This window comes from Eutrigla gurnardus (assembly GCF_963514095.1).
Source record: "Eutrigla gurnardus genome assembly, chromosome: 2".
Lineage (NCBI taxonomy): Eukaryota > Metazoa > Chordata > Actinopteri > Perciformes > Triglidae > Eutrigla > Eutrigla gurnardus.
Window position 1 is genome coordinate 29,166,975 of NC_139916.1, and position 24,567 is coordinate 29,191,541.

Sequence of the window (24,567 nt, forward strand, 5' to 3'; positions counted from 1 at the left end):
TTCTACGGTCATACTATTTTCTATTTTATATCATATTTACATTAATCAGCTGTGGTCAGAAACAGGTTTTTCACATTGCCTTGGTAATTCGGCGCATAACAATAATCATAGTAAGTAACATTTGAAATAAAAGCAAAAACTGCATGTCAAACAATGGAAATATGAATTAAAAGTTTAATAATACTATAAAATACGTTAACACATGTATAAACATATCAATAATACCCTAACATATGCACAGTCAAATATGAAAAACACTATTAAATATGCACAATAAAAATATTAAAATAAATCAATAAATATGTACTATGTCAAAGAACATCCATCCATCCATCCATCCATTTTCTTCCGCTTTATCCGGGACCGGGTCGCGGGGGCAGCTGCCTGAGCAGGGACGCCCAGACTTCCCTCTCCCCGGACACTTCCCCCAGCTCCTCGGGGAGGACCCCAAGGCGTTCCCAGGCCAGCCGGGTGACATAGTCACTCCAGCGTGTCCTGGGTCTTCCTCGGGGTCTCCTCCTGGTGGGGCATGCCTGGAACACCTCCCGAGGGAGGCGTCCAGGGGGCATCCAATGCAGATGCCCGAGCCACCTCAACTGGCTCCTCTCGATGTGGAGGAGCAGCGCCTCTACTCCGAGCTCCTCCCGTGTGACGGAGCTCCTCACCCTATCTCTAAGGGAGCGCCCCGCCACCCTGCGGAGGAAGCTCATTTCGGCCGCTTGTATCCGGGATCTTATTCTTTCGGTCATGACCCAAAGTTCATGACCATAGGTGAGGGTAGGAAGTTGAACGTAGATTGACCGGTAAATTGAGAGCTTCGCCTTTCGGCTCAGCTCTCTCTTTACCACGACGGACCGATACAGCGACCGCATTACTGCAGCCGCTGCACCGATCCGCCTGCCAATCTCACGTTCCATCCTTCCCTCACTCGTGAACAAGACCCCAAGATACTTAAACTCCTCCACTTGAGGCAGGAACTCCCCCCCGACCTGGAGGGAGCAAGCCACCTTTTTCCGGTCGAGAACCATGGCCTCAGATTTGGAGGTGCTAATCCTCATCCCGGCTGCTTCACACTCGGCTGCAAACCGCCCCAGGGCATGCTGGAGGTCCTGGCTCGAAGGAGCCAACAAGACCACATTGTCTGCAAAAAGCAGGGATGAAATCCAGTGGCTCCCGAACCAGATCCCCTCCAGCCCACGGCTGAGCCTAGAAATCCTGTCCATAAAAATAATGAACAGGACCGGTGACAAAGGGCAGCCCTGCCGGAGTCCAACATGCACCTGGAACAGGTCTGACTTACTGCCGGCAATGCGAACCAAGCTCCTGCTCCGGTCATACAGGGACCGAACAGCCCTTAGCAGAGGGCCCCCGACCCCGTACTCCCGAAGTACCTCCCACAGAATGCCACGAGGAACACGGTCGAATGCCTTCTCCAAGTCCACAAAACACATGTGGACTGGTTGGGCAAACTCCCATGAACCCTCAAGCACCCTGCAGAGGGTATAGAGCTGGTCCAGTGTTCCACGGCCAGGACGAAAACCGCATTGTTCCTCCTGAATCTGAGGTTCGACTATCGGCCGAATTTTCCTCTCCAGTACCCTGGAATAGACTTTCCCGGGGAGGCTGAGAAGTGTGATCCCCCGATAGTTGGAACACACCCTCCGGTCCCCCTTTTTGAATAGAGGGACCACCACCCCGGTCTGCCAGTCCAGAGGCACTGTCCCCGAACAAAACATCAAAGAACATGTAAAATGAAAATATGAATAACACTTTAACACATGTACAATAACTGCATGTAAAACAATGCTCTTAGGATAAGTAGCAGCAGAGCTTCAGGCTTTTATTTTTTTAACCGGTAAGCGGAAGTTGTGGGTAACTCTGGCTGACACACAGCGGCTGTTTTCATCGTTCTGTCACGGACCTTCATTCACCTCCAGCGAGTAAAAGCAGCGGAGAAATGGGCGAGCAAGACGAAGAGCTCGGTGAGTAATGAGCAGCGTTCCCCGCCGGTGCTCCCTCACACCGTCCGGCTGGAGAGGTGTGGAGCCCCCCGAGGTTCCCCGGTGCTGGGGCAGAACGGGGGTTTAACTGGGGTCAAGGGTTAAACCGGGTTGCAAAACACACCGTGTTGCTGCACTTCAGTTCGTTTCTAAACTCACCGCGTTGCTCCTCTTCAGTCCGTTTCTAAACTCACCGTGTTGCTCCTCTTCAGTCCGTTTTTAAACTCACCGTGTTGCTGCTTGAGTCCGTTTTTAAACTCACCGTGTTGCTGCTTGAGTCCGTTTTTAAACTCACCGTGTTGCTGCTTGAGTCCGTTTTTAAACTCACCGCGTTGCTGCTTGAGTCCGTTTTTAAACTCACCGCGTTGCTGCTTGAGTCCGTTTCTAAACTCACCGCGTTGCTGCTTGAGTCAGTTTCTAAACTCACCGTGTTGCTCCTCTTCAGTCCGTTTCTAAACTCACCGTGTTGCTCCTCTTCAGTCCGTTTCTAAACTCACCGCGTTGCTGCACTGGAGTCCGTTTCGAGCTGCTTTCATTCCCATGAAGACGCCGCACCGAACTCATATTAATATTAACACTATATGGACTGCAGTTGCATCCAGACACACTCGATGTGGTTTACTGGTTAAACTGGGGAACACCCACGGAAGAATACCAAATATTAGCCGATTCGTTCCGATGTATAGCAATAATTATGATCGTTCCGTTCTGAGAGATGAAACTCAGCAGGCGGGGAACGGGTGCTTCCAGTAAACGGGGTAAGAGTGGGTTGTAAGGAATGTCAGTCATTCAGACACACTGGAGAGTTGTTCCCCAACAGTGCAACTGTTCTTCTGAAGTTAATGCATTACATTCGTAGCTGCATCATAATATTTCATGACATGTTAAGCTATGATGAACTGTGGTCAGAATCAGGTTTATTGCCAAGTAGGTTTTGATATACAAGGTATTTGATAAGTTGGTGCATAATAATAAAGAACATTAGAAATAAAAGTACTGCACATGTTAATGAATACAATACAAAGATGAACATTTCACAATAAACATATGAAAAATACTATACATGTGTACAATAAATGTACACTATAACCAGTGTTGGGGCTAGTTACTTTAAAAAGTAATATATTACAGATTACATATTACTCTCAAAAATAGTAATGCCTTACACTACTATATTACTCCCTGGAGAAAGTAACTAGTTATATTACTAGTTACTTTTTTAACTAGTATCCTGCCCCTATACAGGCAATCGAACCGGGCCGGAATGTCGGGACCCGTGCCCTCAGACCCGGGCGAAAAGTCCGTGCAGCTCAGTCCAGCTCCGGCCGCTCCAGGTCCGCGCAAAGACACAATTGACCTCCGCGAAGCCGGGCTTCGGCTCCGCCGTAGACCCCTAGACCCTCGGACGCGTTGCGGGGAATCCAGACGTTAAATAGACACAAGAACCCAGCCGAACTCGCGGCCCTGATGCCACCAGACCATGGTGAAAAGCCCTCGGACATCGGTCAAACAGCGGCCAGCCCAGCCCCACGCGAGTCCACACAGGCGGACTCTCGGTCGAACGCGAAACGCACACACGCGCAGCACGCAAACCAGCCGGGAAACAGACTGCTGAACACGGCCGAACTCGGCCCACTTGTGCCCACAAGGCTGTGTGAGAAGCCCGCGCAGCTCAGTCCAGCTCCGGCCGCTCCAGGTCCGCGCAAAGACACAATTGACCTCCGCGAAGCCGGGCTTCGGCTCCGCCAAAGACCCGTAGACCCTCGGACGCGTTGCGGGGAATCCGGACGTTAAATAGACACAAGAACCCAGCCGAACTCGCGGCCCTGATGCCACCAGACCATGGTGAAAAGCCCTCGGACATCGGTCAAACAGCGGCCAGCCCAGCCCCACGCGAGTCCACACAGGCGGACTCTCGGTCGAACGCGAAACGCACACACGCGCAGCACGCAAACCAGCCGGGAAACAGACTGCTGAACACGGCCGAACTCGGCCCACTTGTGCCCACAAATGTAACGCAAGTAACGAGCCCGGAAAATTGTAATATTATTACTATTTTCAGTAGAGTAATGCCTTACACTACTAGTTACTTGAAAAAGTAATCTGATTACAGTAACGCGTTACAAAGTAACGCGTTACACCCAACACTGACTATAACATACTTACAATGTCAAATATACTACAAAATATGTACAATACAAATCTACAAATACTATAAAGTACAAATATGAAAAAAACATACAATTAAGTATGTACACTTAAAATATGAGTGTACAATAAAATAGGAAAAACTACTATAAAATATGCAAGGAAAAGTATATGTCCAATAGAATATGAAAAACTATTTTAAACTATGCACAAAAATAAAAAATAAAAAATATTGTATATAATTGCTTTAAAAATATGCAAAATGAACATCTAAAAATGTTATAGAAGATAACCGTAAAATATGAAAAATATTTATAAAAAATATACAGTACCATTTTGAAAAACTACTATACAATGTACAATAAAAATATGACAAACTATTATAACTATTATAAAATATGCACAGCAAAAATGTCCAAACGACAATGATTATAGGCCCAATAAAATAGTAACCATAAAACTGTGTACAATGTATCTGCATGTGAGTTGTTCGGTGTTGTGTTGGCAGCAGGAGCTTCTTTCACTGTTGGCCCCCTTCAGGCCAGCATGTGTCACTACACTTGTCCAGTCTGGTCCAGTTCTAACAGTGCCGTGCAGAGCCAGGAGTTTTCTGGATGTACTGTCCAGTCAGACGCTCAGTAATCAGATGGGTTTGACATTGCTCCTCCCCCTCCCCTCCCCCTCCCTCTTTTTATTTGTCTGTCTTAATGAGGCTCTCCTTCCTTCCCTCATGCCGTTCTCACACTCTGTCCATCTCAACCCAGATCTTTTCAGGGAAACACCTTCTCGCTGGTATTTTTATCCCGCAGCCAGAGGTATTGTGTAAAGCGTGACATAAGCGCAGTGTTGTATTTTTATCTGCCGGGGCTCGGAGAAAACATGTCGAATGAGAAACACTCCGAGGAGTAGATGTTGGCGGGCGAAGTCATGACGCAGGCTAACGAGCTGCACGGCGCCTCAATCAGGGCCCCATTGTGTATATTTATGAAATATTGCATTGTTGTGTAAAAAACATTGGATTCTTTGGTATTCTGCTGACTGCTTCACTAAATTAATAATTTTACAGCTACGCATAAAAATATGAGAACGAGTAAACACTGTGGCATTGTACTGCTGCTGTAGTCATGTTTAATGGTGAGACATAGCTCCATCTTGCTAATCATTCAAAGCTGTGTACGTTTTTGACTTCTGCTTTCCATAAGAGAGAGAGACAAAGACAGAGAGAGAGAGAGAGAGAGAGAGAGAGAGAGAGGGGGGGGGGGCAAATAAGTCATTTTAAGGAGCAGTTCAGGAGGTAATTATGATTACTAGTATCTGTTGATTGTATGGCAAACGTATAATAAAAGATGTTAATTACAATAAAATATGTACAACAATGATATGACAAATATTATAAAATGTTGACAATGAAATATGAAAAATACTATCTAATACAAAGAAAAATTTAAAGTATTGACAGTAAAAATATGAAAACAAATATTACAGTTTCTAGACATTATGCTAAGCTACGTTAGCTGGCTACAGGCAGCTGCTTCAAGTTCAAAATGTGTATAATTAATCATTTGACATTTAGAGAACAAGTTATTGATTTGAGGGCTAATGGGGCATGCTGGGAAATGTGACTGAGTGCTTTCTTCCCAGGATTGGTATGAGAAGATATAAAAACTGAATTTTGACTATTATCAGGTTTAAGGCTGAGGGGCCCTAGTTTCGTAGACCAGGCTTACGCCTGGTTCACACCGGACGCGGAAGCGCCGCGAATAGACGCGTAGCGGGGCCCGCTTCCATTCGGTGCCCCTGTTAAGCGATAGTGTCGTTCACAGATCGTTTCGGTGTCTGCTCTATTTTTTGCGCATGCCGCGAGCGAACGCATCAATTCTGGCAGGAAATCACACAGAGGAACACGAGACAATCCGGTCAATTTTCAAAATAAAAGCAATTTTCAAAATAAAATACCGCGATTGACAAACGCGATCATATTTGTGTATCTAAACTCTCACTGGGAAACAGGAAGAGAAAATACATTTAATAAATGTGAAGAGTAGATAAAAAAAAATGTGTATTTCAACGGTATATCTACACTACTACTGTCTACTACCATACACACTCTCTGTCTGTGTGTGTGTCCCTCTCTCTCTCTCTCTCTCGCTCTCAGAGAGAGAGAACGGATACATACAAGAAGTGTACAAACTTCTTGGTTACAGAAGGCGTCGCGGCGAATGTCGAGAGACGGTGCGCGAGTTGGCCGCTCCTCATTTGCCTAAAGTTGAAGTCGAATCTACTTTATGCTAATCAGAGGCGCCGGGCTCGACTCGCCGCCTCGCGAACGCTCGCAAAAATTTGTTGTTTAAAGGAGAGCGCCTGTCAATCATCCTCTAGTGGCAGCCCACCAAGCGTGCAATACTGGGAAGCGGCGCGTCCACTCGCGTTTAAAATGGCCCCTGTGGACACGTACCTTGATGGTACAGACACACCAACTCCGGCAGCGACGGATACGGACGCAACGGACCGTCGAACGCACCGGCGAGTGGGCAGGTCTGTGTTCAAGTTGGATCAATTGGATAGACGTCCTGCGAAGTGGACGGGACTTGAGTTTCGCTCTGCCGTTTCCAACATGGCGGCCGGGCCACAAACGATCTCATTTTAAAGTTAAACTACACGCTAAAGCATGTTTCTGAAAACATTTGAGGCGGGAAATGTGTAGTGCAGTAACAGAATCTGGATTCATATTTGATCAACACTGCCTAGTTTGATAGTTTCTTGAGCCGGCGGCATTGCGTTGGACGGACGTAATTTGCATAAAGTTCGATGGATTGAACTTTATGCAAATGAATCCAGATTCTGTTACTGCACTACACATTTCCCGCCTCAAATGTTTTCAGAAACATGCTTTAGCGTGTAGTTTAAAATGAGATCGTTTGTGGCCCGGCCGCCATGTTGGAAACGGCAGAGCGAAACTCAAGTTTCTCCACGGACAACAGGCTGCCGAGGCGCGAGACCAGGCACGAGCTGCTGTATTTTTTTTTTTACGATTTTTTCAGGCATAGACGCATTTTATTAGCAGTGGATAGATATGAAAAACAGGAGAGAGAGAGGGAGATGTTTTGGTCCGAGAGGCTGAGTTTCCGTTACGCGTGCCATCCGCCTTTGATCTGACGTCAGATGTGACGGGACAATCTATATAGATATAAATTCACGTGTTGATTCAATTAGTTGCATTAAATAGTGTTTGTTGTGATTATTTATTGCATTTAAATGTGCCTGGAACTGTGGAAACCTGCCTGTGAGGTCTTGGTGACGTGTGCGCACTGCCCGCCGGTCAGCCAAACTGCCACTCCGCCAGCTGTAATTCGCCTTACGCCAAGAGTAGACTAGGTTGGAGCTGGCGGGCTTTCGGCGAAGTCTCGGCGAGGCTTTTTGCCACGAAACTTCCGCTACGCCAAGCTGAATCTGTGACGCCTCCCCCTGCTGCGGCGCCACACCCATCTTGGCGCAGGCGATCCACCAAACTGCCAATCTGACCGTGGGCAAGGCTGCGCGGGTCGAAACTTGCAACTCGCTGGCTCGACCACCCTGCGCCGCCCTGCGCTGCGCCACGAAACTAGGGCCCTAAGACACAACAAAACCCACCTGACAGGTAAACTAGTTCAAATATGATTGTTTTACATAGAAAGTAACACAACCCTGTACCAATTTATAACACAGCAGTGTCCACAGCATTTGTGTTTAAGATATCTGCTGACAGTTTTAGTGAAAAGCATTGCTTACCCTTTCACCAGAGGCCCTGAACTCCACCCACAATGCAAATATGTTGGAAACACAAACTGCTCTGTCATTTATGGGTTTGTGTCCAATTCATTAAATAATAAAAGAGTTCGAGCTTTCAAACCAGAGTTTGACAAAACAATCACATCTCAAGGTTCACTGACTTACTTACAAGCGATCTGATGGAGTTTGCTCAGTAAGAGATGGATCTGTTTTAAGGATATCTGTGTTGGCTTAGTGTTGTTAAATACAAGTAGTATTGTTTTACCTATATAGAAGACTAGGTAGAGGTCTATGTACAGGACTAGGTAGAGTACTATGTAGAGGACTATGTAGAGGACTATATAGAGGTCTATGTAGAGGACTAGGTAGAGAACTAGGTAGAGGACTAGGTAGAGGTCTATGTAGAGGACTATGTAGAGGACTATGTAGAGGACTAGATAGAGGACTAGGTAGGGGACTATGTAGAAGACTATGTAGAGGACTATGTAGAGGACTATGTAGAGGTCTATGTAGATGACTATGTAGAGGTCTATGTAGAGGACAAGGTAGAGGTCTATGTAGAGGACTATATAGAGGACTATGTAGGGGACTATGTACAGGACTAGGTAGAGGACTATGTAGAGGACTATGTAGAGGACTATATAGGGGTCTATGTAGAGGACTGGGTAGAGAACTAGGTAGAGGACTAGGTAGAGGTCTATGTAGATGACTATGTAGAGGACTATGTAGAGGACTATATAGAGGACTATGTAGAGGACTATGTAGAGGACTAGATAGAGGACTAGGTAGGGGACTATGTAGAAGACTATGTAGAGGACTATGTAGAGGACTATGTAGAGGTCTATGTAGATGACTATGTAGAGGTCTATGTAGAGGACAAGGTAGAGGTCTATGTAGAGGACTATATAGAGGACTATGTAGGGGACTATGTACAGGACTAGGTAGAGGACTATGTAGAGGACTAGAGGTCTATGTAGATGACTATGTAGAGGTCTATGTAGAGGACAAGGTAGAGGTCTATGTAGAGGTCTATGTAGATGACTATGTAGAGGTCTATGTAGAGGACAAGGTAGAGGTCTATGTAGAGGACTATGTAGAGGACTATATAGAGGACTATGTAGGGGACTATGTACAGGACTAGGTAGAGGACTATGTAGAGGACTATATAGAGGTATATGTAGAGGACTAGGTAGAGAACTAGGTAGAGGTCTATGTAGAGAACTAGGTAGAGGACTAGGTAGAGGACTAGGTAGAGGACTATGTAGAGGAGTATGCAGAGGACTATGTAGAGGACTATATAGAGGACTATGCAGAGGACTATGTAGAGGACTATAAAGAGGACTATGTAGAGGACTAAGTAGAGGTCTAGGTAGAGGACTAGGTAGAGGACTATATAGAGGACTATGTAGAGGACTATATAGAGGACTGTGGAGAGGACTATGTAGAGGGCTATGTAGAGGACTATATAGAGGACTATGTAGAGGACTATGGAGAGGACTATATAGAGGACTATGGAGAGGACTATGTAGAGGGCTATGTAGAGAGCTATGTAGAGGACTATATAGAGGACTATGGAGAGGACTATATAGAGGACTATGGAGAGGACTATGTAGAGGGCTATGTAGAGAGCTATGTAGAGGACTATATAGAGGACTATGGAGAGGACTATATAGAGGACTATGGAGAGGACTATGTAGAGGGCTATGTAGAGAGCTATGTAGAGGACTATATAGAGGACTATGGAGAGGACTATGTAGAGGTCTATGTAGAGGACTATGTAGAGGACTATATAGAGGACTATGGAGAGGACTATGTAGAGGTCTATGTAGAGGACTAGGTAGAGGACTATGGAGAGGACTATGTAGAGGTCTATGTAGAGGACTAGGTTGAGGACTAGGTAGAGGTCTATGTAGAGGACTAGGTAGAGGACTAGGTAGAGGACTATGGAGAGGACTATGTAGAGGTCTATGTAGAGGACTAGGTAGAGGACTATATAGAGGACTATGTAGAGGTCTATGTAGAGGACTAGGTAGAGGACTATATAGAGGACTATGTAGAGGACTATGTAGAGGACTAGGTAGAGGACTATGTAGAGGTCTATGTAAAGGACTATGTAGAGGACTAGGTAGAGGACTATGGAGAGGACTATGTAGAGGTCTATGTAGAGGTCTATGTAGAGGACTAGGTAGTGGACTATATAGAGGACTATGTAGAGGTCTATGTAGAGGACTAGGTAGAGGACTATATAGAGGACTATGTAGAGGTCTATGTAGAGGACTAGGTAGAGGACTATATAGAGGACTATGTAGAGGTCTATGTAGAGGACTAGGTAGAGGACTATATAGAGGACTATGTAGAGGACTGTGTATTCTAATATGAATACAAACATTCAGGTCAAGGATCATGGATTAGCCCTTTGAGCCATGCTCTTACAGAAGTCCTTTTGAAGGGAACCCTTAAAAAAACAAAGGTCAATGCACAGGGTGTGGGTAGGAATGGTATTTGAAGTGTACTGCAGTTTGTGTGGGACAATGGGAAGGGCGGGGTCTACTGAGGCCCGGCCAAGATGTGGATGAACTGAAAATGATCTAGCAGACAGACTCCTCAGCTCAGAGATGGACTGTCTCTGCGTTGGCAGCATGTGGTCCACTTTCTTATTGTTGAGTTTTGTGTGTATCCCAGTTGTTACACTCACGTGAATCATACATTATAACAGAAGGGGACTGACAGGAACAACCATTGGTTGCCATCAGTTGAAAATTAAATCTTTAAAAAAAGCTTTGTTACATTAGTCATATTAAATATTGCTATTGCTACATTAAAACCAGGGCCTCACAATTTGGAGAGTAATGCTGAGAACTCTGATACCATATATTGTGATTTATTACCAACTACAAATTATGCAGTTTGTCTGTTTTTCACCTAAAAAGATCAAGTTTTCAATTGGTTCATCTCACTTCAATCATGTTTATTTCAGCTACAGTAAACACTTCTGAAAACCTGCCATAAACCAAACCACACTCACAATCACGCATTCTGCTGAGTCACCACTTTATGTGATCTCTTTCAAGGAGCTGTATTGAACATTCAGTGCACCAATGTCATCAGCACCTGTTTTCTATGTAAATATAGAGTGTGGTAATGTCTACCAGAGCAGAGAGAGAAGTCACTCTCCCTCTGTGTGTGTTGTTATCAGAGCTTCTCCTTGCTCATGACGGTTACAGCTGATAACTCAAACTAGAAGCTCTGAGTCTGTCGTGGTGTTTGACGTTGTGTACGTGACCAGAGAAATCGTAGTTGATCATCTGGTGACTTGATGCTCATAACGATTCACTGGTGTAAAGTAATGTGGACATTAAATATTGCAAATTTATCCGAGCCACTCACTAATCACACACAGCTAGACAAGCTGTTGTACTCCGCTGATTCTCATGCTTCCGTGGTTGCTCTTATTGACAGTGTCCTAAAATACTTCATTGTATTTTAATATATAATTGTGTTTATTATCTACAATAACTATACATTGTTTTATATGCAACCACGATGCATTCGGCTGAAAGTCACCAGTTAACGGTCACTCATTCAATTAAAAAACCGAATTCAATTAAAACACCTGTTGCTCTGATCCTGCAACAACATACATAGATGTTGATGCTGGTAAAGGTTTTAATTCAATGTTTAAAGCTTCTAACTGGTCTGGATGTCGCAAATTGAAAAAAATGACACGGCTGTTGGCAACACACATATCTTTGATAACGTTGGCTGTAAAGGGACTATACATTTTTTATCCAGACTTTGTTTCCACTTTGATTCAATTATTCATGTTCCTCAGCATGCTGACATGTGATGCCAGCAGGACTAAATAAAAGGAATTCTTCGTTAGCGGCCTGGACTGAAAGCCTCTCTGTTACCGTGCCGACAGCCATCTGAAGGCAGCATGTTGTCCAGCAGCAGACCGTTGCAAAGATAACCACAGAAACCTCTGAGCTTATGTTCACATTAAACCGTGTGGTATTGAATTACTCCACAGAGTTTCTACTGCAAACCAACAGACACGCCGGAGACGGGCGCATTACAAACCCATCACACAGAGAAACCATGGATCAATTAAAACGTCTCACTCTGGTGACTAAGTCTGGCCAAAGCGCCGCCTAGAGCTCCACTGTTTGAAACACAGACAGAGATGTGGCTTTGATATTGATGTGACGGCGATGAGGCAGGCGAGGGGCCGTGTTGGCCAATCACATACGTGCTGAAACACAGTCCTGGGGGGATAACATAGTTGCTGACTTTACAGAGTTGTAAAATCCTGTCTCATGCTATTAGACGTCAAATTCACTAAATCTTTTTCCTCAAACTGGACTTCCTTGATTCTGTTTCATGTCTTTGTGATTTGTCGATTGTGTATGATGGCTGTATTACCAACCCGACAAAGAGCCTTTAATCTGTGTGTACCCAAACAGCCTTTATCAAAGTCTTTTAACGACCGACACGCCCCCTCATTGGATATCAGTTAACCGGTAACTGACAGATAACTGATTAAACTCTTATGTTTTATTAGTTTTCTGATTCTCCGTCTAGTTGAGCATCTGTGTTAACTGTAGGTCTGAACAACAAAAAGACATCACGTTATATGTCACTCATATTATGGATATAATAAAGTCAGAGAGAGTCGAGTCGGTCTGGCATGCAAGAAACACGTTTACATCATGTATCATCATTTCCATTCAGTCACATGAGGCTTATAATTCCTGGCATCAGCATCATTTCAATATTCACCAGGACATTTACACTCATAAAAATCATTCCAGTGTTCAAAAGACACAATAATCATAATCTGGGATATGAACTATTTCATTCAAGTAAAAATACAGAATGCAGTTGTTCTTCATGGTCCGGTGTGGGTGGAACAGGAACCAGACTACAAAACATGACTGCTCTGCCAGAGATAATAACTGTGTGTCTTTATGAGTATCAGTGTTCAGACACAAACCCCATCAAACAGCTGTGAGATCAGACTTACAGCTGATCCAGCTGTAATCAGAAACAGACGCTGCTTCGTGTGACGCTTCAGAGGAAAAGACGCCTTACTTCTCTAAGAACAATATTTCCTTATTTCCTCTCTCATCTCATGGTTTCCTTGTGTCTCTCTGAGCATCATGATGGAGGAAACATGGGTGGAATTCTCTAGATTCTCAGGAAAGGTGCTTCAACTCTTCCTTCCTGTCTCCTTCGCAGAAAACGAGAGAAAGAAAGAGATACAGCCATCTTACAATTCCTTCCATACACAGACATATACTGATGTGTTTCATGTTGATAAATATGAGAGGACAGCAAACGCTATTTTGCTTTGCTTTATTTGTATTCATTTAAATTTGGAAGAAACAACTAAAATAAATACAATGAAAAGTAAATATAGCACACTGTCAACAAACACATTCTCCTAAACAACATAAACAATCATCAACATAAATAAATATAAAATGTTCAGAAAGGAAGAAAAAAATTTATCCGTCCCCTTCTCATAACTCAACAACTAACTAAATGAATCGTATGACTTGTAGCCTGTGTTCCTTTTTAATGTTGATTTTATTTTGGTAGTGAAGTATATTTCCCTGTGTTGTCCACGTTCAAGATAAGATTATCCTTTGTGAGTCACACCGGAGGACATTTACAGGGTTACAGCAGCAAAAGGGATAGTGCAATAACAAGAACAGTTAAGATACCATAGTTATGGAAGTATTTAGTTCAAGTGCAGCCGGTTGGTTATTTTCTAGATCCTCCTCCTTTCCTGGACATTGTGACGTTTTCTATCCTGGATAGACCCTTTTTGTACTTTTCCCCTGTTGCCACTGTTCACCACTCCTCAACAGGTTCCACAGGAATATTTCAAATGTTAGCAGATTACTTTCTATGGCGTCAAACATGTTTCAGGAGATCCAGAAATCAGAGCTTTATGTAAAGAAAGTTCTGAGGTCAACGTGGGGAGCGTTTGAGGGAAAGGAGGAATTCAGTTTTATTCTGTCTGTAAAAACAAAACGTGTAACTAAACTTCTCAACTTCCAAATTGTTTCGCCACACGAAATAAGATCCATCTCTCTCTCAACACGTGATTTCCTTCCTGTTGTGTTAGCTCTGCTGTGTTAGCACCACTGTACTTCATACTGTGCTTTTTTCCTCGTAAATAGTCTGCAATTCACGAATACTGGTTTCATGCTAAAGTGTCGGACATACCAATAAATCTCACACATTGTTGTGGTGACTAAATATCATGTTGGAGTTTCAGTCACAGCCAGTGGTGTTAGCTAATGCTAGTAAAAATGCTAAGCCAACCAAGACCGTTATCACAGTAAACAGCCCAGTTATCTCCAACAAGCCAATTCATCATGTAAAGATTTTGCTGAAGTTCTCGATGCTTCACCAAGACTTTTGTTGTCTATTAGAAGTTAAGTTAGATTGTTTAGACGCTGGCATGCTAACTTTAGCTGCAGCTACTGTGCTAACGTAGCTACAGCTGCTGTGAAGGATTGAAGTTTCAGGCTCTGATAAATGGTGAAGAATCCCTCGTACTTCATCTACTTCATTCATTCACAAAGCCTGTTTTCCATTACCCTTGTTGCATTTTGCTTTTATCGATCCACCAACAAAGTGTTAAAACTGTTCTGCTTCCCAGCTGCATTGTGAAACGTGAGAATGTGTCTCCAAACAAAAGACAACTGTCTCATCTTTCTTCACCTCTTCTACTCAGGTGCATTTGATCCAAACATACCAGAGGAGGGACCTTCAGCGCCCCCTCCTGGATGGCTGGATGACGTACATGGATACCAGGGGCACAAAGGAGGAGGTGACTTTTTTCTTTGGTTCTCTTTTGTTTTCCATCATGTATTTTCCCAATCTTCATCCGTGTCTTTGTTTTTGTGTTAACGTGTTCGTCCAGAAGATGACAACCCCTTGTATCCTCCCCCCCCTGCCTACACCCCCCAGCCCGAACTCAACAAGAACACTCTGGTGCCCAATGTCAGGTAACACACACTTAAATCAGCAGCGGCTGTGGCTCAGGGGTAGAGCGGGTCGTAAACTCATCGGTAGATGTTTTGTTCGATCCCCGGCTCCTCCAGATATTGAACCCCAAGGTGGCACCAGAAGACTAGAAAGATGCTATATTAATGAACTCCATTTACCATAAATAAAAATACAATGAATTCATAAGATACTCTGCTGATGATTCTGAGTTTTGTCTCAGATTTTAGACAGAGATATGAAGGTGTGATGGGATAAAAGATGCTGTGTGTGTCTTTTGCTGCTACAGGGTCCCCACAGTGTCGGAGGATGTGGCCCGAGATGCTCTGCTCAAATTTGTGGAATCAAAATGGAGGTACAGCTCCAAACCTGCCAGGAACCTCGTCTTCAAAGAGCTCAAACCCATCACCGTGTACAGGGTACAGGCGTACCTCTATCTCATCTAATATCTAATCCAATAGTTAAATGCACTTGGTAGGTTATCCTGTGATTTGGCTCACAGCGTAGAGAATCTAACGTACGGCCTAACAGATGATGATCATCATCGTGTATTTATATGTTATGTTATGTGTGTTTTATATTCTGGAATAAAACACAAGATTTATAAGACTTAACAAGATTTACAAGAGGTGTTATGTCTTCTGATTGTTTTCTGTCTGCAGTATCGACTGGAGACCTACACTGAGACCAGAACCAGCGCCTGGCAGTTTGAACCCTACAATGGTAAAAATTGAGAACTCTTGAGTGTACAAATATAAGAAGATGAGAAATAACTTTCTTAATCCCCAAAAAATATTTTTAAAAATCAGTACCAAGAGTACCAATACAAACTATAAATATAATATAATAACAATAAAGTAATATCTATAAAGTGTATTAGAAGTAACACTAACACTAGTAGTAATAGAAAAGCGATAAGGGTGATATACATGTAGTAAATAAGTAAACTACAATATAATAAATAAAAACAACATAACACTTAAAATGTAGAGTGTACAGAAACAGTGCTTAATACAGTTACTATTAAAGTAACATACGTTTACGAGAGAGTTGATTTACTATTTACTGATATCATTTGATCTTAACATGGATAAAAAGCCTGTTTATTTTGTTACATAGAATAGAATTGAACAGAACAAACAACAAAATCCATTAGCAATCCTGACATGAATTCACATTTATCAAACAGTAATACAAATATTACTCTAGCAGCATTTGCTAGAGATCTGTCCCTGGACCAGCAGGTAGTGTTCAGGTCCTTGAGGAGAGTTTTGACGTCTTTTGTCACCCAGGGCCTCTTAGTGAGGTCTACCCGCATCAATGGTCACATTGTCATGGCACTTCTGTATCTAGCGCAGTACAGTTGGGATAGTTGGTCTGACTGGCCTCACAGGTTACTGATATGAAGCCCTGTCTAGTGCCTTTCCCCCTAATAACACACTACTACTTCATTGGCTTGTCCGAGTAGAACCCTTTTTGTTTCCTGGAACCAGCCCTGCACAGGGCTTCGTCCCAGAACCCTTTTATATGCCAAGGGTTTTATCTAGGACCCATCCAGAGGGTTCTACTGAGAACCCTTTATATGCCAATGGTTCATCTCAAAATCAGTCAGGAGGTTCTCCCAAGAACCCTTTTATATTCCAAGAGTTTCATCTAGAACCCTAAAGAGCCGATGAGGTGCACCTCAACCCACAACAATCATGGTTCTCAATCACAGTTTTTAGGTATTTGGTTTGGAGGGTTTCTTTAACAACTATGCTTTTACAAAGGGTTCTTTGAATGGAAAGGAAGCTTAATGACCTCACAGTTACATAGAACCCTATAAATCCCTCTTTAAAAAAAAAAAAAAAGGGATCTGCAGAAGCAAATGGTTCTGAGTACATATTTGATGTGTTCAAACTCCGTGCTAACTGCCTTTTTAAAGTCACCAGCTATTGTATGGGCTGCTTTGGGATGTGCTCTGCAGTGCGGTGATGTTTAGCAGGTATGATGTTCACCGGCTCAGTTTAGCGTGTTCTATTTTGCTAATTAGCAGTGAAAACACAAAGTACAGCTGATGCTGATGGGAATGTAATTAGTTGTAGGTTTTTGGTCACAAACCAAAGTATTGGACGACTGAATAATTAAAAAATAAGAAATAAATAAATAAAAATTGTAAATCTTGTTGAGTGAAAAGGATCACTGTTCATGTGTGATGTTGTAACAGGCCAGGTGGTGGATGGTCCTCAGTACGGTATGAGCCCTCCACCGTGGGACATTCCCGTGACGCTGCCTCAGAGATACACCGACAAAGTGGAGAAGGTCCGCGTGCCGCACTCGTCCTTCGTCAAGGTACAGCTTCCTCTGTTTTCCAGACTGGCGATTCTTGTACTTTTCTGTGTTCTTTGTGTCAACATAATGTGCAATTGTGTGCCTGTGTCTTAGCTGTGTCACAAGTGCAACGGCTGTGGAAGAACTCGCTGTGTTCACTGCCATGGAAGAGGCCAGGTGAGATGCCTCGTTTTTAAAGCATTGACCACATCGTTAAGAAGGAGGAGAAAGTGTTCAAGTTCAGATTTGGTTAATATTTCATATAAGTCAGTATAGAGCCTCTCACAGGAGCAGATTTTAAGTTTGATGTGTGTATTTTTTCCAACAACATTAACATGAAAGTACAGTGGACATCATCTGGCAAGTTCCAGACATCACACACAACAGAACATTCTGATATTTTATCCACAGTAAACGTTCTTACAATGTAGTAGTTCCACCTGAGTTTTTGTTAAAAACAAACAAACAAAACAGTTATTCTTGCATGATCATGAGGGAAACCTCAATGTATCTGTCCCGCGTCCTACTGTAGCTTTAGACAAACAATAACAGACTTGATCAACCACTTAAAGTGATGGTTCAGAGTAAAATGCACCCTAGGTCATTTCCACCATGACATCCAGCCAAATACCCCCTCGGAAGCATTTTTAGCGATGGTCAACATTGGTCAAGATAGGGCTATCAGCCAAATGGCTTAGTACTGGCGCGATGGCACATCTTGTATATCTCGTAAATTACCCCACTAATAATGCATGGAATAGGGTCTGTTCTCACAAAACGAGGCATTTGAAAGTTTGTACGTACACCAGGAGTTTATTTAAAAGAACACTTGCCTGATAGCTTCTATCCTCAACTGCTATGCTACCGCAGCGTAGACGCCACTTCCGTGTTTACCCAGGCGGCCGTCACGCGAGTTTCATGCGAGAGTATGAAAAAGTTTCGCTGAATTTTTATAAATGCTTGTATTATCAGGTCAACACTTGTCAACACTTGTTGACCTGATAATACAAGCATTGATACAAATTCAGCGAAACTTTTTCATACTCTCGCGTGAAACTCGTGTGACGGCATCGGCTGGGTTATATTACTTGAAATCCTTGTAACATACTGATAGCAATGAATAAATGAAATGCTCTGACATAAAAAAAATTTTTAAATGTCACCTGTGGGCGTGGCAGGACTGCAAAAACCTTGTCCAATCAGAGAAAGTAATTCGACGGCCTGCCTGTCTGTCAATGCTTACTTACTGATTGCACTCACTGCTGATCGCACTCGTTTGGCGTTCTGGGGGAGCGGCTTTGAACGGAGGTCTGAACGAAGGGGGCGGGACTTTTTGGGGTCGGCGATGCGTCCAAAGTCAAAGTCTTTTTGGCTTTTCCAAATATCCTACTCTGCCTTTAACTCCAACCCTCATTTCACTTTGCAGAAGCGTTGTACGTTCTGCCATGGTCACGGTCGTTCCAGGAACAAGCGTTGCACCTCCTGTCACGGCCGAGGTCACAGGAGGTGGGTGTCCAGCTTTTCTTTCCTGTCTCTCTGTTTGAATGTCCCTCTCCGTCTTGCAGAACCATTGTTTTAGCTGCCACGGCTCAGGGTACAGAAAGCGGCCCGGGAATCACAAGCGGTCTTCTGGGAAGATGCGTTGTACTTCTTGTAGCGGGAGAGGCCGTAAGAGGTGAGAGGGGAGATACGCAGTGATTGGGGGATTTCCTCACAGTGGTCTTACGGTAGTTGATGGAAGCACCATGAGCATGCAGGTAGATCGTATACAGGATTGGAAGGAAAAACAAGCACTGTTCTGGTACAAGAATTCAAATGTTTAGCTTCTACTCAACCAAACGTCTTAAGTGCTTCCAATGCAGATCACAGTAGGAATCATAGGTGTCACGTGAAAAAGGCTTGATTTGTGGTAGAGTCGACATAGATAAAAGATGGTATCGTCAGCAAAACAATAAATGTTCAAGTGGAATATTATTAATCCTGCTGGACAAAAATATTATTTGAGACAACATTTAAAATATAAAGGAACTAAGAGAAACCGGAGGGGAAGAGAAATATGTGTAAGAAGAGCAGCGTTTATTTCAATGTCTTCTGTCTTGATCACCAGGTGGTGGGGTGGTTCACTTTTATACGTACCTTTCTGTCTGTGTTTGCATGTTCTCCCTGTGTCAGTGTGGGTTCTCTCCGGGTTCTCCAGCTTCCTCCCACAGTCCAAAGACATGCAGGATGGGGACCTGTCTGTCTCTACATGTTAGCCCTGTGATAGACTGGTTACCTGTCTGTCTCTACATGTCAGCCCTGTGATAGACTGGTTACCTGTCTGTCTCTACATGTCAGCCCTGTGATAGACTGGTTACCTGTCTGTCTCTACATGTCAGCCCTGTGATAGACTGGTTACCTGTCTGTCTCTACATGTCTCCCTGTGATAGACTGGTTACCTGTCTGTCTCTACATGTCAGCCCTGTGATAGACTGGTTACCTGTCTGTCTCTACATGTCTCCCTGTGATAGACTGGTTACCTGTCTGTCTCTACATGTCAGCCCTGTGATAGACTGGTTACCTGTCTGTCTCTACATGTCTCCCTGTGATAGACTGGTTACCTGTCTGTCTCTACATGTCAGCCCTGTGATAGACTGGTTACCTGTCTGTCTCTACATGTCTCCCTGTGATAGACTGGTTACCTGTCTGTCTCTACATGTCAGCCCTGTGATAGACTGGTTACCTGTCTGTCTCTACATGTCTCCCTGTGATAGACTGGTTACCTGTCTGTCTCTTCATGTCAACCCTGTGATAGACTGGTTACCTGTCTGTCTCTACATGTCGGCCCTGTGTTAGACTGGTTACCTGTCTGTCTCTACATGTCAGCCCTGTGATAGACTGGTTACCTGTCTGTCTCTACATGTCAGCCCTGTGATAGACTGGTTACCTGTCTGTCTCTACATGTCTCCCTGTGATAGACTGGTTACGTGTCCAGGGTGTACCCTGCCTTCGCCCAATGACAGCTGGGATCGGCTCCAGCCCCCCGCGACCCTGAAAACGGGATAAGTGGTTGATGATGGATGGATATTTAGGGAGTTTAGTTAGTGACAGGGCGGCCTTCTATCTATCAGCTACATTCTTTTAGCCCTGGCGTATATAGTTTATCCATCCATTGCTTATCCTGTATTCAGAGTCGCGGGGGGCTGGAGCTGATCCCAGCTGTCATTGGGCGAAGGCAGGGTTCACCCTGGACAGGACGCCAGTGTATATAGTATATTTATTTTTAAAAGTTTGGAGAAACAATTTCTTCCATATTTGTCGATGTTGTGCTTCACAAGTACAAAATTATGCTGGAGTTAGTGAAGATGTCTCGATTGATAGATACACCTCCTCCATCCTCTCTGGGAGGAGCCATGACTCAAGCATGTAAATGAAGCTCCCCAGGTCTCTAGAGCTCTACAGGGGCATGAAGACCATTCTTTCACAACATATGGTATTTTAATGATGTCAAACACATCGCTCCTTAATATCTCTGCTGTGCTCAACCATGCAGCAACCTCCAGGTCTTAAAATTGAAGCCAAAGCTGAAGTGTCCTCAACTTGCATTCTCTCTGCTGGCCATCAGGGGGTGACTTGTCTCTGATTGTATAGAAGTCTATGAGAAAATGGTCCTACTTCTCTTGATGTATTATCTCAGTAAACATTGTAAACACGAGTTTATGGTCTCAATCTCTAGTTTCAAGTCTTCTTCAATCCAGCATGATGTTCATTTAGTACATTATGGTCCATTTAGAGTCCACCAGACCAGAAGGGGGCGGGGCTACCTGCTGATTGACAGGTTATTACCATGCTAACAATGCAGTCAGATACTAAGATGACTTTAACACTTAGCTGTAAACTTGACCTTGAATTATGAAGCTAACTTTGTTAACAGCTTCACATCAGAATCCAGATGGATCCAGATCCAGTAAGGTTGTCACTCCTCCTCATCTCCAAATAAGGTCACTTCCTTCACTGGTTGCAAAAACTCCAAATGCGGTGGCAAATTCCAAGATGCCGTTGGCCTAAATGCTGAACTTGAGGCTTCAAAACTGTAGTCCACAAACCATCATGATGCCTGTGTCCACTTCTTATGTTCAGTCTTTGGGATCAAATGGATTTTGCTGTACTTTCTTTCCACCGCATCACATCATTGTCACACTTCTTCCTGTCACAGCTCTGCTTGTTCCTTAATTTATTTTGCACAAGTTCAATAATTGTTTTCATCACAATGTGAGGGAATAATATTTGAATTGTTCCATGTGTCCTTCACTCCTGTAGGTGTTGTTCCTGTCACGGCCAGGGCTACAAGACCTGCTCTGTTTGTCATGGCAGCCAAAACCTGCTGCATTTCATCCAGCTTACTGTCACATGGTACGTCAACACACACACACACACACCCACACACACACACACACACACACACACACACACACACCTAACTCAAATCTATCCATATTACTTCTTCTGTACGTCTTTGTGTGTGTGTGTGTGTGTGTATGTGTGTGTGTGTAGGAAGAACGATATCAGTGATTTCATTCCAGACCGCCAACCTGACTTCCCCGACAAGAAGTTTGAGAAGGTGACAGGAGATCCTTTCTTCGTCGATGAGCATGTTCTGGTAAAAAGGAAACACTTCCTTTATTTGAATGAAGCTCGTTGTTAAAGACATTAATTGTGAGCTTATTGTTTATCTCACTGGCTCAGGTGTACACTGTACACTCCCATGATTTTGTTGATTGTTTGTGTTCCCCTCTCTGTCCTGCCAGGTGTACCCCATCCAGGGTTTCCCTGATCAGGAGATCTGTGATGTTTCTACAAAGATGATTAACGAGCATCTTAATCGCTTCAGTTCCACCAGCCGCATCCTGCAGCAGGTACTAACAAACATGGACAATAATTGTTCATTCAAAAACATCAACAATAGTTTAATGTAGCTGGGTGATAGCAATAGAGATATGTTTAATGCCCTGCACACTGAATGCCGATGTGTATTCATTACTGTTTATGGAGTAGTCTGTTTTGTAGTCCTACTAAATAATAATATAATGAAACGAAATAATAAGTGCACTTGTTGGAGGAAAGTGCAACAGGATATATTGCTATCAGTACAGTAAGGATTTCACAAGAACAGGTTTCAAGCACGCCCAGAGTATACAGTACAACGGAGTGTTAAGATACAAAGTGCAAAATAAGAGTGCAGAAATCTTTTTGTTCTTGTCCGTAGCGTCAGACCATCGAGCTGGTGCCCCTGACTCACGCGTTCTACACCTACAGCGGGAAGGACTACGGCTTCTTCGTCTACGGCGTGGAGAACAAAGTGTTTGCTGCCAAATATCCCTCAGCCTGTAGTATTTTATAAGTAACATACTGACATGTCATCCTGACCTGTAGTATTTTATACATACTGACATGTCATAATGACCTGTAGTATTTTATAGTAACATACTGACATGTCATCCTGACCTGTAGTATTTTATACATACTGACATGTCATAATGACCTGTAGTATTTTATAGTAACATACTGACATGTCATCCTGACCTGTAGTATTTTATACATACTGACACGTCATACTGACCTGTAGTATTTTATAGTAACATACTGACATGTCATCCTGACCTGTAGTATTTTATAGTAACATACTGACATGTCAACCTGACCTGTAGTATTTTATACATACTGACACGTCATACTGACCTGTAGTTTTTTATACATACTGACACGTCATACTGACCTGCAGTATTTTATACATACTGACACGTCATACTGACCTGTAGTATTTTATAGTAACATACTGACCTGCAGTATTTTATAGTAACATACTGACACGTCATCCTGACCTGTAGTATTTTATAGTAACATACTGACACGTCACCCTGACCTGTAGTATTTTATAGTAACATACTGACACGTCATAATGACCTGTAGTATTTTATAGTAACATACTGACACGTCATAATGACCTGTAGTATTTTATAGTAACATACTGACATGTCATAATGACCTGTAGTATTTGGGTCATTCATGTGGGAAACAAGAGGATAAAGTGCTAATGTAAAATACACGAGTCATCGGTGATAATATGGTGCTTTAAATGACCAAACAAGGCCTTCACGTTTACATATTAGACACAATGTTCTTCAGTTTACTGCCAGTCTGTTTCCTGAGATAAGACAAAGCCCAGCTCTCCGTTCCTGCAATCAATCGCAGCGCTGACAAACTGTTTGTTTATACAGCCGTTTGATTATAAATGAGGAGATATATTTAGATTATGGATTTCTTTTTTTAGTGGGATTTCTTTTCTTTGTACGTCTGAGTCAGATGTTTCTGTCCCTTTCAGGTCAGGTCTCAGTGTGAAAATCCATCCACATGTTGCATATGCAGCCACATCTTTTATAAAGGACCATTTTTGTATGTCAAAGGTATTGTTTAATGATTTTACCTTTTGGATGTTATATTCTTTTATATAAAAACAAGTAAGGGAGAGGCAAGGATGCTCTGATAGAAATGGAGAAGAGCATTTCCAACCTTTTGAACGAGCTTCATGTGTTTTTCTCCACTTATAAAGAACCTGTTATCATTTTATATACACCATAATGAAACCTGTCAGATGTATTGACTTCATAATAAAGTTGTCATGTTATCATCCTGCAGTTTCTGAGTCTTTCCTCTATAACACCGTGGAAACAAGTCAGTGTTTTAGAAGGGTTAGGAGGTTATCATTTTACAAGCATTTTAATATGACGCCTCAGTTGCAACTTTGATCAGATTCCTCATCATGGATTGAGCAGTCCCAGACTAAATGGTGTCTTAATCATGTTTTATACCAAATTCAAATCAAATTGAAAGTTCATGAAATCAAAGCTATGTGACTTGAATTGAGAAAAGTGTATTTATCATAGTTTATGGAGTAGTGAAGAAGTCTTTTTGTAGTCTTACTGACCAAGCATTGACCCTGGGCTTCAAAGAGACTACAAAGTACTGCAAAGTGAGACAAAAGAACCACAAAATAAGAAAAAAGACGACAAAGATGCAAAATGATGCAGAAAAACGACAAAGTGAAGCCCAATGACCACAAAGTGACACAAATTACCACAAAGTGGCATGTAAAGCTAAATGTGCATTTTGGATGTTTTATTTCCACTAGTCTGAAAGACGACATGTTATGGAAGAAAAGTACCAAAATCTCTAAATTGATCAGCCGTTGTGGCCATTTTTCAGTCATTCAATTTTCAGAAGGATGGTTTGTTTACATTTCTGTTTGAGGCCCAAAGAGGATTCCAATTGTCTCATATTTCAC

At 43.0% G+C, this 24,567-nt stretch overlaps 1 protein-coding gene across 3 annotated transcripts; it reads left to right on the plus strand.

Annotated features, from left to right (window-relative positions):
* The first annotated feature begins 1,883 nt into the window (after window positions 1–1,883).
* On the plus strand, window positions 1,884–23,913 carry LOC311023753 (protein SSUH2 homolog). Of its 3 annotated transcripts, none has more exons than XM_084025772.1 (12): window positions 1,884–1,982; window positions 14,665–14,760; window positions 14,854–14,938; window positions 15,226–15,355; window positions 15,599–15,659; window positions 17,143–17,267; window positions 17,361–17,423; window positions 18,673–18,752; window positions 21,546–21,638; window positions 21,780–21,885; window positions 22,034–22,141; window positions 22,492–23,913. In XM_084025772.1, exons 1-12 carry the CDS (start codon window positions 1,958–1,960, stop codon window positions 22,624–22,626), a joined length of 1,107 nt encoding a protein of 368 aa, XP_083881898.1. In that variant the 5' UTR covers window positions 1,884–1,957; the 3' UTR covers window positions 22,627–23,913. The 3 variants fall into 3 exon arrangements, with proteins under 3 accessions (XP_083881898.1, XP_083881896.1, XP_083881897.1); XM_084025770.1 differs by lacking the exon at window positions 18,673–18,752 and adding an exon at window positions 18,812–18,921; XM_084025771.1 differs by lacking the exon at window positions 18,673–18,752 and adding an exon at window positions 18,812–18,921 and having other exon boundaries at window positions 14,857–14,938.
* Window positions 23,914–24,567: the final 654 nt, after the last annotated feature.

Bases quoted from the DNA above. Each gene is read 5' to 3' on its own strand.
- LOC311023753 (XM_084025770.1), top strand. From the start codon at position 1,958: ATGGGCGAGCAAGACGAAGAGCTCG. The intron at 1,983-14,664 runs GTGAGTAATGAG...TCTTCTACTCAG, and splicing joins CGAGCAAGACGAAGAGCTCG to GTGCATTTGATCCAAACATA. The intron at 18,922-21,545 runs GTGAGAGGGGAG...TCACTCCTGTAG, and splicing joins AGCGGGAGAGGCCGTAAGAG to GTGTTGTTCCTGTCACGGCC.